This window comes from Fukomys damarensis, unplaced genomic scaffold (assembly GCF_012274545.1).
Source record: "Fukomys damarensis isolate Sample0158 unplaced genomic scaffold, DMR_v1.0_HiC HiC_scaffold_12, whole genome shotgun sequence".
Lineage (NCBI taxonomy): Eukaryota > Metazoa > Chordata > Mammalia > Rodentia > Bathyergidae > Fukomys > Fukomys damarensis.
In genome coordinates this window covers 54,322,586-54,342,201 of record NW_022900924.1, presented here as the reverse complement: position 1 = coordinate 54,342,201, position 19,616 = coordinate 54,322,586, and the positions used below count along the sequence as shown (strand labels likewise).

General features: G+C 39.4%; 1 protein-coding gene across 13 annotated transcripts in view; it reads right to left on the bottom strand.

Moving 5' to 3' along the window:
- The window catches only part of Map4 (microtubule associated protein 4), a 124,715-nt gene that overhangs the window by 65,729 nt on the left and 39,370 nt on the right, over positions 1 to 19,616 (bottom strand). For 12 of the 13 annotated variants that reach the window (XM_010624303.3, XM_010624311.3, XM_010624305.3 and 9 more), the window contains exon 3: positions 16,577 to 16,645. In XM_010624303.3, the coding sequence (XP_010622605.1) occupies positions 16,577 to 16,645 (69 nt within the window). Of the gene's footprint in view, positions 1 to 14,215; positions 14,537 to 16,576; positions 16,646 to 19,616 lie in introns of those variants that run through there. The other variant, XM_010624319.3, reaches the window with a different exon arrangement.

Sequence of the window (19,616 nt, the reverse complement as noted above, 5' to 3'; positions counted from 1 at the left end):
TAATATATATATATAATGTGATCGTGTGTGTGTTAGGAATTGTGATGCTCCCGTCTTGTCTTTGTTGCCCAGAATTGTCTTTGCTATTGTAGGTCTCTTCTAGTTCCAAATGATTTTCAGGAGATTTTTTTCTAATTCTGTGAGATACACTTTTGGAATTTTAATGGGGATTGCATTAAATCTGTTAAAAATTTTGGAAGTACGTCCATTTTCACTGTATTAGTTCTTACCCAAGAACAAAGGAATATCTTTCCATTTTCTGATATTCTTTTCAATCTCCTTTTTTTAGCATACTACAGTTTTCAGTGTAAAGGTCTTTTACTTCCTTCATTAGACTGATTCCTAGACAGTGCTTTTGTCTTTAACAATATTGTGAAAGGTGTCGTTTCCCTAATTTCTCTCAGTGAGTTTGTTGTTTCTGTATGGGAAGGCTACTGATTTTTTGAGTGTTCACTTTATATCCAGCTACACTGTAAATGAATTTGGTTATTAAATCTAGACATCTTTTTGGTAGAGTTTTTGGGGTCGTCTATGTACTGTGTCATTGGCAAATAATGATACTTCAACTTCTTCCTTTCCTATTCTTATTCATTTCTTTCTCTTGTCTAATTGCTCTGGCCAATGTTTCCAGAACTGTATTGAATAAGAGTGGTGGCAGTGGACATCCTTGTCTTTTGTTCCTGATTTTAGAGTGAAAACTTTTAGTTTTCCTCCATTTAGTATGATGTTGGCTGTTGGTTTGTCATAGATGGCTTTTATCAGATTGAGATAAAGACCACCTATTCCAGTTTTCTGTAGGGTTTTTATCATGAATGGGTGGTGGACATTGTCAAATGCCTTTTCTGCTGCATCTGTTGAGAGGTTCATGTGTTTTTTTGTTTTGTTTTGTTGGTACCAGGGATCGAACTTGGGACCTTGCGATTGTGAGGCAGACAGTGGAACCACTGATCTAAATCCCTGGCCCCAACCATGTGGTTTTTGTACTTGTCTCTGTTAATATAGTTAAATTACATGTATTGGTTTGCATTAAGTTGAAGCATGCCTGCATCCATCCCTGGGATGAATCCTTCTTGGTCAAGGTGAAGGACTTCTTGATGACTTGCTGTATTCTGTTTGCCAGTATCTTATTGAGGATTTTTGCATCTATGATGATTAGGGAGATTGGCCTGTAGTTCTCTTTTTTGATTGGATCCTTCTCTGGCTTTGGTATCAGGGTAATGGTTGCCTCCAGGAATGAAATTAGGAGTATTGCTTCCCTTTCAATTTCATTAAAGAGTTTGAGAAATAGTGGAATCAGGTCTTCTCTAAATTTCTCCTAGAATACAGCAGTGAATCAGGGCCTGGGCTTTTTTGTTGTTCTTGGTAGGTTTGTTTGTTTGGGTACCAGGATCAAACTTGGGTCCTAGGCAGGAGGTGGCACCACTGAGTTACATCCCTGGTCTTGTTGGTATAGTTTTTTGGGTTTTTTTTTTTTTTTTTTTTTTTTTTGGTTTTTTTTTTTTTTTTTTTTTTTTTTGGTACTGGGGATTGAACTCTGACCCTTACGCTTGTGAGGCAGGCGCTGGAACCACTGAGCTAAATCCCTAGCCCTATTGGTATGGTTTTAGTTATATCTTCATTTTTACTGACTGATATTGGTTTACTTAGAATTTCTATATCTTTTTTATTCAGTTTTGATACGTATCTAGGAATCTGTCCATGTCTTCTGTGTTTTCTGTCTTATTAGAATACAGGTTCTCAAAAGTAGGTATCTTCTGGATTTCTACAGGATTTGTGATTTCACCCTTTTCATTCTTTCTTTTTTTTTTTTTTTTTTTTTTTTTTTTTTTTTTGAGACAGGGTTTCACTATGTAGTTGAGACTGACCTGGAACTCACTATATAGCCCAGGCTGATCTTGAACTCACAGCAATCCTCCTGTCTCAGCCTCCCATGCTGGGATTAAAGGCGTGCGCCACCACACCCGGCACCCTTTTCATTCTTGACTGCATGGATTTGATCTTTACTTTTTTTTTTTTTTTTGATAAGGCAGGGTGGTAAGGGTTTGTCAACTTTAATCTTTCAAAGAACCAACTCTTCAATTCGTTGATTCTTTCTACTGTTTTCTTAGTCTCCACTGCATTAATTTCGGCTCTGATCTTGATAATTTTCTCCCTTGTTCTTCTTTTTCTAGAACCTTGAGGTTCAACGTTCAGGTGTTTATTTGTGCCCATACTGTTTTCCTCATATGGGTATTCACTGCTATAAATTTCTCTCACAGGACTGCTTTGTGCCCCATAAGTTCCAGGATGTTGTACTGGCATTATCATTTAATTGTAGATACTGTCTAATTTCTTCTTTAATTTCATCTGTGACCCACTGGTTGTCCAGGAGAGTATTGTTTAATTTCCATGGGTTTATGAAGTTCTTCTGGTTTCTTTTGCGGTTGATTTCCAATTTCACTGCACTAGTCTGATAATATGTGTGGGATAATCTCAATTCTTTTGAATTTACTTAAGCACGTTCTATGAGCTAGTATATAGTCTGTTTTGAAGAATATCCCATGTGCAGCTGAGAAGAATGTATATTCTGATACTGTGGAGTGGAACACTGTAGATATCTACTAAGCCCATTTGTACAAAAGTTTGCTTCAGTGCTAGTATTTCATTGTTGATTTTTTGTCTAGTTTATCCTTCTGTGACAGTGGGGTATTGAGGATCCCCATCACAAATGTATTAGTGTTCATTTGACTTCTTGTGTCCATTAATATTTCTTTTATATAGTTGGGTTGCTGGTATTTGATACATATATATTAATAATTGTCATCTCTTCCTCTTGGATTGTTCCCTTTACAAGGATACAGTGACTTTCTTTGTCTCTCTTTATCAGTCTTGGTTTGAAATTCACTTTTTCCACAAAATAAATGTCTGGGTTCCTGTTGCATAAAGTATTATTGTCCATCTTTTAACTTTCAATCTATGAACTTCTTTCTTAATTAAATGGGTCCTTATTTGCAACATATTGTGGATCATGCTTCTTAATCCATTTTTGCCAATCTTCTTTTGGCTGGTGAATTGAGACCATTAACAGTGAAAGTTATAACTGGTATGTACTGATTGACTTATCCCTGTCATATTATTTTCTCGTTGTTGGCTTCCGTCTGTCATCTGTTTAATTTTTTGCCTTGCCTTGTGGATTCATTGCTTGATATTATGGAACCCTTATTATCTCTTTCTAGAACATCCTTCAGAGCACTTGGGAGCACTGGTTTGGTGTTTATGAATTTCCTCAGTTGTTGTCATGGAAGTATCTCATTTCTCCTTCAATTCTGAAAGATAGTTTTTTGAGGTTTTCCTTTAGAGCTTGAAATACTTCACTCCAAGATCTCCTTGACTTGAGGGTTTGTATTGAGAAGCTTGTTGTGATTCTGATAGAAAAAAAAAATCACATACAAAAGAAAGCCTAACAGCTTTTAATATTCTGTCCTTATGTTGAATTTCTGGAATTTTGACTATTATATGCCTTCAGGAAGATTGGTTTTGATCAGGGCTAAATGGAGTCCTATAGCCCTCACTCCACCGTATGTCAAATTCTTTTCCCTTGTTTTGGAAGTTTTTGCCATTTCTTCTGCTAATAGTTTTTTGTTTTTTTAATGTCATTTGTGCTAGCTCCTGTTTTTTCACCGACATTGATCAATCCTACATTACTCTTCTTTGCATCATCTAGCAGCTATTGGGTTGAGTTCTCATGGTTCCTTGCTTTTAAAAATCTCTCTTTTCATGATCAGTAACCACAATCTTGTCTTCTACATGTGAGTTTCTGTCCTTACATTGGCTCATTCTACTGTGTATAGTTTCAATGGAATTTTTAACCTCCTGGATATCTGTTTGAATGTGTTTCATGGATTTCACTTCTTTCCTACACTTGGCGTTCATGGTTTCCACGATTTTCCCGAGCTCCTCTATTTTTTTAAATCTGTATCTGCTCTAGAGTCACTAAGCATGTCTTTTATTCTCGTCAATATCTCTGTAGTTATCTGAGAAATTATTTCTGCTTTGTTTTTTTCTAGAGCCTCATTCATCTGCTTTGCTATTTCCACTGTTGCAGCTTCAGATTCTACACAGGTGGTTTATGGATTGTTCCACCTCACTGGCCCTGACTTTACCCCTGGTGAATCAGAAGTATGGGGAGGTTGCATCTTATTTAGGTGCCTTCTCATTTTAAGTTTAATTCCTGAGCTGATGATGTAAATTGCTTGTGGTGAATAGGCTTGTTGATCATTTGGATGGCTTCTTAGAAGAGATGTTTAAGTCCTTCCACCTGTTTTTCATAGTTCTGAGCTCTCAACCCAGGGCCTTCACACTGAAGTACATCTCCAGACCTTTAAAAAGAATTTTTTTGAGACAGGTTTTGAAAAGTTGCCTAGGTGGGACTCAACTCGCAATCTTCCTGCTTCAGCCTTCCAAATGCTAGGATTACAGTCATGCAGCACCATGTCTGGCTCCTTTGCTCAATTTAAAATCTTATTTTATTTTGATGGAGTTATAAAAGCTTTTTATATATTCTGAATATTAAGCCATTTTCAGGCACTAGGGTATGGTGGTGCACATCTGTCATCCCAGCATTCAGGAGGCCGAGGCAAGAGGATCACCATGAGTTCAACGACAGCATAAACCACACAGTGAGTTCAAAGCCAGTCTGAACTATATAGCAAACCTTTTCGCAAAAAACCAAAAGACCATGTCTCAAGACAGATTTTAAGTGGGGGGGAGTAGCTCAGCAGATTCCAGGTTCAACCCCCAGTACTGCAAAAATAAACACATACACACACACACACACACACACACACACCCACACACTCTCACATACATATTGGTTCAACCCCCAGTACTGCAAAAATAAACACATACACACACACACACACACACACACACACACACACTTTCACACTTACATATAGTAGGATAAAATCCCTAAACAGAATTGAAGGGTGAAAAATAATTCTGTAATTATTAGAGGCTTCTCCTATTTCTATTAATGGGTATAACAATTAGAATATTTAAAAAAAAGTTAAAAAGGACATAGCAGAGCTGGACAACACCATAAACCAAATCTTCTAGAACATTCTTCTAACAACAGAATATGCACTGTTCCCCAAGGTAGACTGTAAACTGAGCCACAGAGCAAGCCTCCATATATTTAAAAGTACTGAGCCAGGCACAGTAGCACACACCTATAGTCCCAGCACCAGGGAGGCTGAGGCAGGAGGATCACCAAAACTTTGAGGCCAGCCTGGGCTACATACATAGCAAGTTCAAGACCATCCTGAAATACATATTGAGACCCTGTCTCACAAAAATACAGAGAAAAATGAAAAACAAAAGTACCAAAATCATAACAAATCAAAGCTAGGAGCAGGGGTTCACCATTAACCCCAGCTATCTCGGAAGTAGGCTCAGATGCGAGAACTGAGAGCTGGAAGCCATCCCGGACAACACAAAACAAATAAATACAAGGTAGAAATTACACAAAGCATACTGTTCAACCACAATACGTTGAAATTAGAATAAAAAGGAGATAGAAGTTTGGGAAATTCACAAGTATGTACAAATTAACACAGCAATTCTAAATAATCCATCTGTGAAAGAAAGGAAATTACAAAACACTTTGAAATAAGTGCAACAAGACATAACAAAACTTACAGAATCAGTTAAATCCGTACTCAGGAGTAAATGGGTAGCCATAAATGCTTATATTAAAAGAATAAAAATGTAAAAGATCCCAAATTGGCCAGGCATGATGGTGCATATAGGGATTACTGTGTAATCCCTATACTATCAGAGGCTGAAGCAGAAGAATTACCAATTCAATCCTTGGGAACTCAGCAAGACTGTCTCAAAAGTTTTTAAAGGGCTGGGTATACAGCTCAGTGTGAAGGCACTGAGTAAATCCCCGTTGCAAATCCCAACCTGGGGAAAAAAAAAAACCTATAAACTAACATAATAATCTTTCACTTTAAGAAACCAGAAAAGGCCAGGAATTTAAGCTCAGCGGCACTGCGCCTGCCTCCAAAGTGCAAGGTCCTGAGTTTGATCCCCGGTATCAAAAAGAAAAAAAAAATTTTTTTTTTTTAAAGCATAACCAGGCCGGGGATTTAGCTCAGTAGTTCTGCCACCTCCCTTGCAAGTGCAAGGGCCCAAGTTGGATCCCCCGTACCAAAAAAAACCAAAGTGTAACCCATTTTCCAGTCCCTCTTCAGCCTCTTAGAGAGAAGCTATCTTTCTCTCAATAAATTTGAGATAGGTAGGGAGCCCACACTAAACCAAAAGGAAGCAGAAAGAAGGAAATAGTAAATGGAAATAAAGGAAATATAAAAGAGAAAATAAAGAACTCAAAGTGAAAGTCGGTATTTTGGCTGCATGTTTGTTTGTATGTATGTTCTAAGACAGGGTCTCAGACTGGCCTTGAAACCCTTTTGCCTCAGCCTCTGGAGTGCCTGGATTGCAGATGTGAGCCACTACGCCCAGCTCCAAAAGTTCATTCTTTAAAGAGATTGACAAAATTTGGGTACGGTTGGCATGAAAAAAGGAGGGCTCAAATTATTAAATGAAAGAAAATATATCACTACCAATGTTATGGAACTAAAAAGGCTTATAAGGACAATCACAGGCCTACAAATTATATAACACACAAAGTGGATAAATTCCCACATCCCACAAAGAAACTACTGCAACAGTTAAGAAGCAAACATTAGGACAGGAAACCCTAAAACTAACTTGTGTGACTGCTTCTATATTTTCTCACAATTACACTAAATAATTAAGGCCATGCTAGATGGAGTTGTTTCAAGTTTTCCTACATAGTATCTAAGGATTTCACCTTCAGCCCCATTCTCTCTAGCAAGGCATGGAGACAAATCTGATATTGAAAGACTTGGCTTCAGATAATGTTTTGCTTAAATGGACACTTCTTTTAAATTTTGTCTTTTACTCCAGCTGTGGGGCAGCATCCAGCTATGCACAGGTGTGACCTGGAAGTGACTGATTTCAACCAAACCAAAGTTTCCTGCCTCCTAGCTTATCTGACACCACAGAATGGAGCCTGGTACTGCATGAGCCTGCATCCAGAAGCAGAGTGCTAACCTCTGGCTATCAAGTTATAAACATTACTCACATCCTTGACCTGAGGCAGGACTAAGCCTCCTTTCCACAAAGTGGTAACTGAGTGAAGAACACCTCACTGTTTACCTTTTCCTTTTCCTCATTACCATTTCCCAGCCGCTCTCTCTTTTTGGGTTACTTTACTTTTTGCAGGGCCTCACACATGGTAGGCAAGCACTTTAACACCAAGCTACAACCCCAGGCCTAAATTTCCCTGTCTTGTTCCCCGGGAAGGCTTGACAAAATAAATTTCCTTCATGCAAATCCCTTCTTCTAGTTTGGAACTGACTCTAAGCCTTTAAAGTAAGCCTTCCAGGCCAAGGATTTAGCTCAGTGGCACCCCACCTGCCTCAAAATTGCAAGGTCCTGAGTTCAATCCCCAGTACAGAAGAAAAAAACAAAAAAGGCCTTCCAAGAGCATTCCTGATAGTTAGCACTTAAGACTTTTTGTGCTGGGCATGGTGGTGCACACCTGTAATCTGAGCATTCAGGAGGCCGAGGCAGAAGGATCGCCATGAGTTCAAGGCCAGCCTTAACTGCATTAGTGAGATCTGAAGGAAGGAAGGGAGGGAGGGAGGAAGGAGAGGGAAGGAATGAAGAAAACACAGACAGATGGGGGGTGGGGGGGCGAACAATGGAAACTCCAGCTACTAAGGAGGCTGAAGCAGAGGGATGGCAAGTTTCAGGTGAGCTAGGCCAACACCGGCAACATAGTGAGACCCTATCTCAAACAAAAGGGGAGTCAGTAATAAGTGTTCATCTAGCAGCTGCAAAGCCTAGGTTTGCACCCCAGAGGGGCAGAGTATGTGTGGGGGTTCACAGTTACATAATACACTGATGTGGAAAGATAGGCTTCTTTTCAGAGTAAAATCACTCAAGCTCATTTCATCAAATGAAAAATTGATATATTATATAGTCAAAAAGCCGGGTGTGGGCACACGCCTTTAATCGCAGCACATGGAAGGCTAAGGCAGGAGGATGGCTGTGAGTTCGAGACCAGCCTGGGCTGCACAGTGAGTTCCAGGTCTGTCTCAAAAAACCAAAAATAAATAAATAAATAGATAGATAGTCAAAGAGTTTACACCTTCAAATGCATACAAAGGACAGTAAATCTTATTAATGGTATGTATAACAAACAGAAAAATCTGTTCAAGACTAAAATCATGTAAAAATACATGCTTAGTTTATATTAGCGTGTCAATAGTTCCACGGGGAGAAAAACATCTTCTAATCTTGGATACTGCTTTAAATATCCACGAGAATATTCATGTATTCATGTTATTTATGAAATTCTTAAAAGTAAAATATCCTTTGCTTAGATGAGGCTTCTTACACTCAGTTCATGAATTAGTTTTAAGAGTCATAAAGACCCTAAATGTCAGACAGGTGTGGTGCACTTGTAATCCCAGCACTGTGGGAGGCTGAGGCAGGAGAATCACAAGTTTGAGTGCATACTGGGCAATTTAGCAAGACCCTGCCTCAAAATAAAAAATTTGAAAAAGTGGTTGGGAATGTGGCTTTAGTGTGAAGATGGTAAACTCAACCCCCAGTAACTTACCTGCCCCTCAATGGAAGTGCCCTGAAAATAAAATTTAGGAAGTTAGCTTTCTAGAGCGAATGGTTGTATGTGGATTTTTCTGAAAAGAATTGTTTTTTGTTTTTTTTGTTGTTGTTGTTTTTGTTTGTACCAGGGATCAAACTCCGGTCCTTGCAAGGCAGGCTACAGAACCACTGAGCTAAATACCTGGCCTAAGATTTCTGTATTTTTAACAGAAAATCATTACCAAAAAACCTTTAAGAAACATTAGGAGTTGGTATATTATTGCTGTGTCATCAACATTCAACTCACATCTAAAAAATCAAAGAGTGAAAACTGCCAAATTCCAGGAGGGGTTGGGGAAAGGATTCGTTGCCAGTCTACACTCAGGAACATCAAGTGCTGTTTTATGTTGGAAATGCAGTATCAACATATGAGTTGGTTGCAACAGCTGTGCAGAAACTCTAATTGCAGATTCTTGTATCTGTTAGTATTTCAGAGTTTGATGGTTTCAAACTGTTATGAGGTTAAATCCTTTGCACCCTCTCAGATGATCAAGAAGTGATGAAACACACAAGGATGCTGCTCTGTGTCCCAACAATCCAAGTGCTTGTACTTGTTTTGCGGTGGGGATGGGCCTTGGGGACTGCCGCCACAGCACCTTCAGAAGCCTTATCACGATAAAAACCATCCCCCATTCTGATCACACCCAGTCAGGGGGTCCCATCTGGTAAACAATAGTAACATCTCAAGGTAGCACAGAAGGTGATTCTACAAATAATCTGTAGTTTAATCTCATTTAGCCTTCACTGTAATGGAACCCCATCATATAAAATCAAGGATAATCCAGTTTTACACACAGTAACACTGTATGTACCCAACCAGACCTGCCAGCGCCATATCCCCCATTCTGATCACACCCAGTCAGGGGGTCCCATCTGGTAAACAATAGTAACATCTCAAGGTAGCACAGAAGGTGATTCTACAAATAATCTGTAGTTTAATCTCATTTAGCCTTCACTGTAATGGAACCCCATCATATAAAATCAGAGATAATCCAGTTTTACACACAGTAACACTGTATGTACCCAACCAGACCTGTGCCAGCGCCAAGAACTCTCTCTTGCCTCCCAGCCCCATCAAATGAAATCAGAGAGGAAGAAGAGTACACATGGAGCCAGCTCTCACCTCTCTTCACCAGTATATATGATAAATAAAACACAAGAATTGCTTCTATGACAGGAAGCTTTAAGCCTAGGGTACCTATAAGACAAAATTGTAAATTACTTACACTACTGTAATTTTTTTCTTCAATACGGGGGATTGAACCCATGGCCTTCACATCTCCAGGCCCCCTCCCCTTTCTGAGACAGGGTCTCATTAAATTGCCTGGACTGGGCTCGAACTTGGGATCCTTCTACTTAGCTTGAGTGCTGGGATTATCAGTATGCACCACCACACTCAGTCACAATGAGCTTTCTAAGAAAAAGAAAACGAAAAGAGCTTCCAAGTTAAGTTCTTATACCATGTAAATCTCCTTAATCTTTTCAATGTCTTAATTCAGCTAACATATTATAACCTATCTACTGTAAAGCAACACTAACACAGCCAGTCACGGTGGCACATGCCTATAATCCCAGCACGAGAAGTCAGAGGAAACCGATCTCAGCAAATTTGAGGCCAACCTGGGCTACATACTGAGTTCAAGGCCAGCCTGAACTACATGTGAGACCCTGTCTCAAAAAACAAACAAGAAAACAACAACAACAACAAACAGGGCTAAGTTGTAGCTCAGTGGCACAGTGCCTGTCTGCCAAGCACGCGGTCCTGAGTTCGATCCCTGGTACTGGGGAAAAAAACAACCAAAAAACAACAAACATTAACTCAGGCTGCTCATGGTAGCACATGCCTGTAATCCCAGCACTCAGCAGAGCAGGCTGAGGTAAGAGTTCTAGAACAGCTTAGCTGAGAATTTAGCTCAGTGGTTCTGCCACCTGCCTCAAAAGTACAAAGTCCTAAGTTTGAATCCCACTACAGGGGAAAAAAAAAAACCATCTTAAATAACATAGCAAAACTCTGTCTCAAAACAAACAAACGGGCTGGGGATTTAGCTCAGTGGCACCACACCTGCCTTCCAAGTGCAAAGTTGAGTTCAATCCCCAGTACAAAAAACAACAACAGCAGCTAAATAAACGAAATGGCTAAACAACTGGACATTCTGCTGAATTCTTTCTAGACACAGCATTCTGGTACCGGGGATCAAACTAGACACAGCATTCTGGACTATAAAATAATAAAGGTACAAAATTAAATGTAAATGTAGCGCATTTTATTTGATAACTCAGAAACTCAGAAGGGATTTCTGTGAATGTGAATTTTATAGTTTGCTTTTTGTAGGGTTTTTTTTTTTTTTTTTTTTTTTTTTTTTTTTTGTTTTTTTTTTTTTTTTTTTTTTTTTTTGTGATATCAGGGCTCAAACTCAGGACCTTGTACTTGTGAGGCAGATGGTGGAACCACTGAGCTAAATCCCCAGCCTCTAAAAAGCAGTTTCTATGCCAAATCAATTAGATACTTTCTAATACCACATTTGTTTGGTTCCATTAAAATTCACGTTCAGGGGCTGAGGATTTAGCTTAGTGGTTCGTTGCCTGCTTTGCAAGCGCATGATCCTGAGTTCGATCCCCAGTATCACCAAAAAAAAGAAAAAGAAAAAAGAAGAAACTGCTTTTTAGATGACTTTTTTTTGCCATTCTTTCAACTATCTTTCTCACCAAATGCTATTAAAAATCAATAATCGCTTAGCATGGTGGCACACTCCTGTAATCCCAGCACTTGGGAGGCTGAGGCAGGAGGATTGCTGCAAGTTCGAAGCCAGCCTGGGCTACATGGTGAGTGCAAGGCCAGCCTGAACTAATAGTGAGACCTAGTCTCAAAAAAGCTTAAAAAAAAAAAATTCAATAATCACCTGAACTTAATATTTATTCTAGATGAAAGGGTTTTTTACCGTCATGATCAAAATGGTGATAACGTAAGTAAAAGCGTTTGGTAAAAAGTCCCTACAATTATGGAATTATAGTTGGTGAGATAGAAGTTTTGTTAGACAGGCTTCAAAGAGTATTTATGAAAACTGTGTCTTAGTTACATCACCCTCAAATAATTAAGACCCCAACCAAAATCCAGTCTGTGAGATGTTAATGCAAGATATTTATTAGTTAGTTTAGCACAATGATCACATTAAAATGTCCCCATATACAAACTGTTAAAGTCCAAAGTCACAAAAAATACAAACTTAGGTATGTGAATGAAGTTAGAAAAATATTTGAAAACAAGTTCTATATCATCAACATTGGGCCAAAAATGGGGGGGGGGCGAGAACATGAAAAACATCACATTTCAATAGAGCAGCCCTTAGCTGTCTGGCATGTCTGAGCATGACAGCAATATAGCATGTTTTATGGGACTGACTACTTCACATGAGCATATGTAACTTCACATGAATGTATGTACGTGAAAATTACATTCTTTCAAAGTTAAACATTCAAAGGAAAAAGAAGGTAATAAAATATACCAATTTTTAGCTAGCTGTCAGTAGAAAAATTCAACAATCCTATACATTCAAAAGGAAAATACATTTTTAAAATTCTCAAACAAAAGCAAACATAATCAAATGGAAATAAAAAGTAGAATAAATCAAGGTCAAACATGAAGTATGAGTGTGTGTAAGAGAAAGATGCATCCAGCCCTCTATCCACCCGACCCTTGGACAAGCTACAGACAGGTGAGAAGCAGCAGAAAGATGTCAAACACAATTTTTAAAAGGCAGTACTATCAGTTTGGGAAAGTCTTCTACACAAAAACAACGTAATGAACAACTTCACATCCAAAATGGAGAGCCGTGTTTGATTTGATGGTGTACTTCCTGTGGTAGGAGTCTTCTATTTCATCAACTGATAAACCCAAACTCTTCTCTCTCAAATGTGGTCCCTCCCTCAAGTGTCTCCTGCTAAGAAGCCAATGGTCAGAGTACTGGGAGAGACTCAACCCTTGCAACTAGATCCCTGCTGAAGAGAAGTGCTTCCCGAATGTGAGAAGGTCCTACAGGGACTGCTGATGCTTTCAGGATCCCAATTTCACCTCTCCAAAGCAGTTTTATACCAGAGGATCTAAAACTACATGTACTGTACCTTCCTCATGATATGATATTTATAATTATTTCCTTTAATCTGAAGCAATCAGTACCTTAGAGTTTAAAAAAGCTCTACACAATCAGTAACAGGATAAAAACTTAAGGGCATTTTATATTCCAGATTTGAAACCAGAACTGTCCTCTTAAGATTTCAAAACATAGTCTATCATTTATATTCCATTTCTAAAAATCCATTCAAAGTTTACTACTGTGAAAATGCACAGTACTTATCCTAAATGATTCTAGATTTTTTTTAATCTATGAATTTGGAAAAATAAAGAATAAAAATAAGAAAGTACCATTGAGACAATCCTGAGAACGTGTGAATATAATGGCTAATGCTCACAATAAATGATTTTACACCCAGGTCTTGGGAGTGAGCCACCAATCCTACTGCAACGCAGTATAAAGAGTTATTTCTAGATTTCAAAGAACTATCAATCCTGAACAGACCTTGAGGTGAATCAGAAGCTGGGTGTGGTGGTTTACGCCTGCAGTTCAGAGGTTTAAGAATGCTGAAGCAGGAGGACTGCTTGAGCCCAGGAGTTCAATGCCAGCCTGAGCAACTCAGCAAGACCCTATCTCAAAACCAAACCAAAACAAAACAAGGGGCTAAGGATGTTAGCTCAGTGGCAGATCAATTGGTTAATCTGTATAAGAGCCTGGGTATGAGCCCAAGGGCAGAGAAAAATAACCCCATTAGAAATTTGCCTAATTGTACCTTTTAAATATGTTGCAATTTATATTCACTTTGGAGTTGTTACAGAAGTTATTTTTTGTCTTATCAACATCCCAGTATTCTAACAATATAGGATCTGAGGACAGTATGACTTAGTTCCATTTTCTTTAACTTCTCAATTTTTATTTTGATAGCTGATGATCATGCTCAAAAGGTTAACTCTAATTATAAAAACTCAATAAACGATAATAAGGTAGTCAAATTTTCAGAACATAGCCCTAGATAAACAGATAAAATTTCATGATAAATACAACCTTGGCCCAACTTGCAAATAACAAAAAAGAACTTAAAACTTGGAGAAATACTCCAAAGTTTAATCAGACCTACTCTAAACTAGAAAGCTTTAAAATAAATAACATCCAGATTTTCATAAGGTGAAAACAGGTAGGCTGAGAGATTAAATATCACTAAAAGGCAAGCTCCCACAAGGGAAGAGGAGGGACAGGAAAGGGAAACTCGCTGCAGTACTGGTGACCTCAGCCCCTTTATGAAAGCACATGTTCTCGTTTGGGTTACGATATCCTGACTCATGCTGAATATTCAAAAGCAAATGAAAAAGTCCAACTAAACATGTGTAAAGAAAAGGAAAAAATGTGAGACTGAGTTAAATGATAAAATTTTAAAAGAACAGGAAATAAAAGACATCAGATGACCTTTTAAAAATACTAAAATTAAAAAGAATTGCTTTTGCACATTGTGCTCACAAAGGGAAAGGAGGTTCCATCAAGCCCTGCAGAGCACAAGGAGGAGGAGGTGGTTTGCCCAGGCATCAGCAGAAAGAGGCCCCGAAGAACTACCCTCAGCTTCTTCTACATCGTGTCCCGGAAGGAAAAGCAAAGCTGCAAAATGCTGAAGGTTTTAGGAGTGTAACGGTTCTTAGGAAAAACCACTGGTCTGGTGTTGCCGCAGCCCCAGTGTTGAGAGACACGCTAGGTTTCTGGGAGGAAAAAAATAGAAAGGGTGGAAGAAGAAGGAGGGGAAGGGGAAGGAAAGGGCAGAAAAGCACAGGTCATTAGTAAACAGCAAGTTCAACAGAGCAAGGTGCTTATAAACCCCTACGTGTAGTTACTGGTGGGGTGGAGCTGCTCTCAGGACCGTAGATAGTGCCTGAGAGAAGTCACAATGGCACTGAGCTAGATTCTCCTGAGAACCAAGCCACAACATGCTCCCAAACATGCACATCGCCCCCTCCCTATTTCCTCCCTTGTCCACTGAAACATGCAAATTCTTAGTAAAATGCCTGCTTTACAGTACATGAGAGATTAAATCTCAAAAGCAATAGTTAGGGGAAAGATACAGAAACAACAGAATTTAAACAACCCAGATGTACAAGTTACATCCTACGTAGGGGTAGAAAGATGCCTGCAACCAGAAGGACCTGCTCTTATAACATCACTGGGCAGTTCATTAAAGACATGAGCTGCTTTTGTCACCAGCGAACGAAGTCATGAAACACAGGCCAGGCTTCGTGGATGATTGCTCTTTCTCCCCTGCATTAGTAAGACTCGCAGTGCAGAGACAGCGTCTCTTCTGGGCAGGCTCGACATCTACTGGCATCCACTCTCCAAATGGATCATCGAGTCAACACCTCTAAGCCTTTCCTTCCTCTAATGCTATCTCCTGGTTAAAGAAGCTGAATTTACTTTTTTTTTTTTTTAAATTCATGTTCCAGTGTCTTCTTTAATCACAGAGATATTTGCATTTCTATTATCTTAAAATCAAGCATGTGGATGACTGCTTTCAAAGCAGGCTCTGAATCAGTCAATACTGCGTATGACTACAATAATCGGAGAAATACAAAAATGTCAGCTCACAAAGCTGGAAAATAATGTGGCACTTTGGTTGTTTCTAGTTTTTAAAGAATACCTAAATTATCAGTTGCTAATGTTAATGTCACTGGGTAAAACTAATATCCATATTTGTCATAACAAATAGAACTTAAGTGTCAATAACTCTGAGGTACAGAGACATATACAACAGTTCTTAAGTCACAGAATAAAGACTAAATCCTGCAGTAGCTGCCATTGCTAGGCTCCAGGTTCCTGGAGGCCTCAGAAGCTGCACAACCCCATGGCAGGTCCAGCAAAAGCTTCTGGTGGCCGAGATACTCAGCCATATAGAGAAACACAGCAGCACTGGGGCCAGTGCAGGCCTCCACTTTACTAGGGCACCTCAAACGCCAGGCCCAGAGCACAGTGTGCTGGAGCACCAGAAGCCAACACATCTGGATCTACTGTGTCAGCCTAGTCACAACTGCAAATTAAGTGCAGTTACTTATAAAAGCACAACACATGGCTCTCACACAGGCTACCTAAGAAAAGATTTATATAACACACCCTGCTGTGGACAGACTCCTGCTAGAATGCTGAGAACTCTGCTTGCCACAAAGACACTCGGGCAGGGGTTCACACTGGCTATAGGGTGAGCACCCACAGGAGCTCAATGCAAGCTGAGAATATCAAAGCCTCACTAGTGGGCCAGGGTTAGAGATAAATCTCAAAAGCAATAGTTAGCGGAAAGATATAGGAACAACAGACTGAGGACAAAAGACAAAGGAAAGCGCCTGTAATGTATTCCTGGAAGATTTCCTAATATTAGGATTGGGTAAGCAAACTAAGTACGGCCCACACTCAGGGAAGAGAGCTGCCTTAAAGAGCTGCAGATGCTAAATGCCTCCCACGTAACACAATCTGATGGTAAGTATTCTACATCTATAAGAGTATTTTTAAGGTAGATTCAATCATGACTGGTACAACTCCAACAAATATGTAAGGAATATCAGAGGAAACTCATTCTTCTCTTTCCAGTGTTAGAGATTTTATGTAGTAGATGCCCTTACATCCAACAATAGCAATAACCTCGGAAATATTTATTCATGTACTTCCACTAGTAATCCTCTTCAAAGAAGCGTGCCAAGGTTTCACTGTTTCCTGTGCATGTTTCACTCAACACCTGGGGAACCCCGGGGACCACTTACCTGTAGTATTGTTCCCTTCTATGGCATGGTCACCATTGGCTAGCACGGTTGGTTTAGAAGATGAAGTACCTGCAACAATCACAAAGCATAACTGCCAATGTAACACAGAAAACTAGAAAGCCACATCCAACTGCTGTCTTGTTTTGGTACTTAGGATTGAACCAGTGCCTTTACAAGGGCCTAACCCTAACCCTAACCCTAACCTACATCCTCAGCTCTTTAAAAAAATTTTTTGTCTCTTAACTTTAAAATTTTGTCTCTTTTTTGAAACAGAGTACAGTTAAATTGTTAAGTTGGCCAGGCTGGGATGGAACTGGTAATCTTTTCATCTCAGTCTACCAGAGTGCTGGGATAACATATGTGTACTACTACTCCCCACTCTACTGTTTTATTAGTGGAATTTTTATACTATTCATAGGATTAGCTTAAAGTACATAAAAACTGTCCACAAATTAAAGCTTTAAAAAATGGAAACTCAGAACAGAACTGAGTCATTAATTCCTAAATGATCCAAGCACTGTACTACCACTATAGGCAAGGCCTTCCCCACAAGCAAGGCTAAATCCTTCTCATTCTATAAATTACTATCAAGGATTATCATTAAACTCAACAAAACCATCATGGAGCACCACAGGCTTGGGATCCATGAGGGAAACCAAATGCTCCAAAGATACGGAGCCATTTCAACGATTCCCAACAGGGAGTTCAGGCACTGCCACTGCCCCGGAGATAAGGCTTGCATGGAAGACAGAGGAGCGCCGCTAGAAGCTGAGGCTGCGCTTCTGTGCTTCCACAGAGACCACATGAGGAGAAACCACGCCCCACGAAAGCAGCAGGAGTCCTGAGTCCCCTACCAGGAGCTCCAGGCTGGCTGGTCCTTGTTCCCTCATGCTCACCTCCCTCCACCCCAATGAGCCAGCCTGTGGCAAGTCCCTGATGGCAGAAGAGCAAGGTGCTTCAGTGGGGCCCTGAGACACCCGGAGGAGCGCCTGCTGGCATATCGTACTCCTCCTGGCAGCACTGTAGCACACCTGCCTGAGTGAGCACAGAGCACTCAAACATCAAGCACCAGGTAGACAGAATTTCCACACAACCAAGGCAAGGACATCACATTCAAAGAGACTAAATGCCACCCAGTAAAACAGCAAGCAAAAGACTTCTTAAAAAGAAACACATTTCCCTCAGAGACAAGAGAAAATATCACACATCCACAAAACAAAAGCAAAGCCTAAAGAAAGTGAATTATCTAATGACTAACAAATTCTTTTGCAAGTCAGATGGTTTCTAATTCCTGGTTTTCATCAAGATTGAAGGAGTTCATAATGGAGCTGTGACCTAATAAAATTGAGAATTTTGAAAATATTACTTTATACACTTAGTATATAACTCAAAATATTAACATTACAAGCCGTAGCCAGGTATAGTGGCTCATGCCTGTAATCCCAGCACTCGGGAGGCTGAGGCAGGAGGATCGCTGTGAGTTCGAGACCAGCCTGGACTACATAGTGAGTTCCAGGTCAGTCTTAACTACATAGTGAGACCCTGTCTCAAAAAAACAAACAAACAAAAAAAATTACAAGCCGGGTGCCTGTAATCCCAGCACTCGAGAGGCTGAGGCAGGAAGATCTCTATGAGTTCAAGACCAGCCTGGACTACACAGTGAGTTCCAGGGCAGTCTCAACTATATGAGACCCTGTCTCAAAAACAACAACAACAAAAAAATTAACAATGCAATAGTAAAGCTTCCATTACCACATACTGAATTTAGCTATTTGAATGTTTCTTTTTTAGCTGTGAATTCAAGACCAGCCTGAATTATATAATGAGATTGTCTCAAAAAAAAAAAAAAAAAAGCAAGAAAGAAAGAAAGAAAAGAAAAAATAGAAAAGAAACAAGAATTGAGATGTGTTGTGTACATGTACCAACTTCACACAGGAATGTAATCATTGTGTGCTATAAACATGTACATGTAAAAATAAGTTTTTTTAAAAGAACCTAAAAATTTAATGCATTTAAAGAAATTCCTGTTTTTCCTCTTATGCCAGCATACTACTACAATTATTACTACTATTTTTTATTTTCATTTCCAAAAAGAAACTATTAAAGAGTATACAGTTATAACTTGGTGTCCAATTGAGTTTGGTTCTAGGACACTCTATGGACAGGGACAGCCAACCTAAAAGTGAAGTCAGAAAACAACTCTTTTTGGAAAAATAGCCACGTTGATTTATTTTATTCATATATATAATCTTCCTCAAATCTAGGTATTGAGACAAGTTAAAGGGGCTTAGGATTAGATATTTATATTTACTGAAATAAATACCTACCCTTTGGTGTCTAGACACAACTGCTTATTAGTCTACACATCAACACATGCTAAGTGTGAACAAAATGATTTCTGTTCAGTTTAGTAACCTAACAAAACTGTTCCATTTATTTTTCTTCCAATTCACTTTAATAAGCAATGACTGCATATCTACCACACGCCAAGAGCAGTGATGGCTCTGCTATGTACACCTCCCCGTTTCCTAGTGGTCTCTGCACATGACTACATGTGCTTCTCTATGGGGTCTCTCCTGCCACCTGCTTCACTTCTTTCTAATCTTTGGTTTCTCCCCTGAAGTTGCTGGTAAACTTTTCATTAGACCATGCCTCTCTGCTCTTGCTAAAAGTTACTGAAGTCCTCCAGGGAGGGGTAAATTGAACCCAGGGCCTCGTGCATGCTAGCCCAGTGCTGTACCACTAACCCACATCCCCGGCCCTTTTTGCCTTTGCTAAAGATGTCATTCTGTGTGGAATATAAAAGTAAAGAAGGGAAATGTAAGAAAACAAGGAGAGAAGCTTCAGTGAGAGACAGCAAACAACTTCATTATAACCCTACAAGTTCCACGACAGAGGAAAGCTCAGAGAAGAAAAGCATGTACCAAGAAGATGAAAAGAGGGTATGGGGAGATAGTAGTTAAAAAGTGGAAATGAAAGTCAGGGGATGTTCTTGGAAGATTGTATCTACACCTAATTTTTTTTTTTTTTTTTTTTTTTT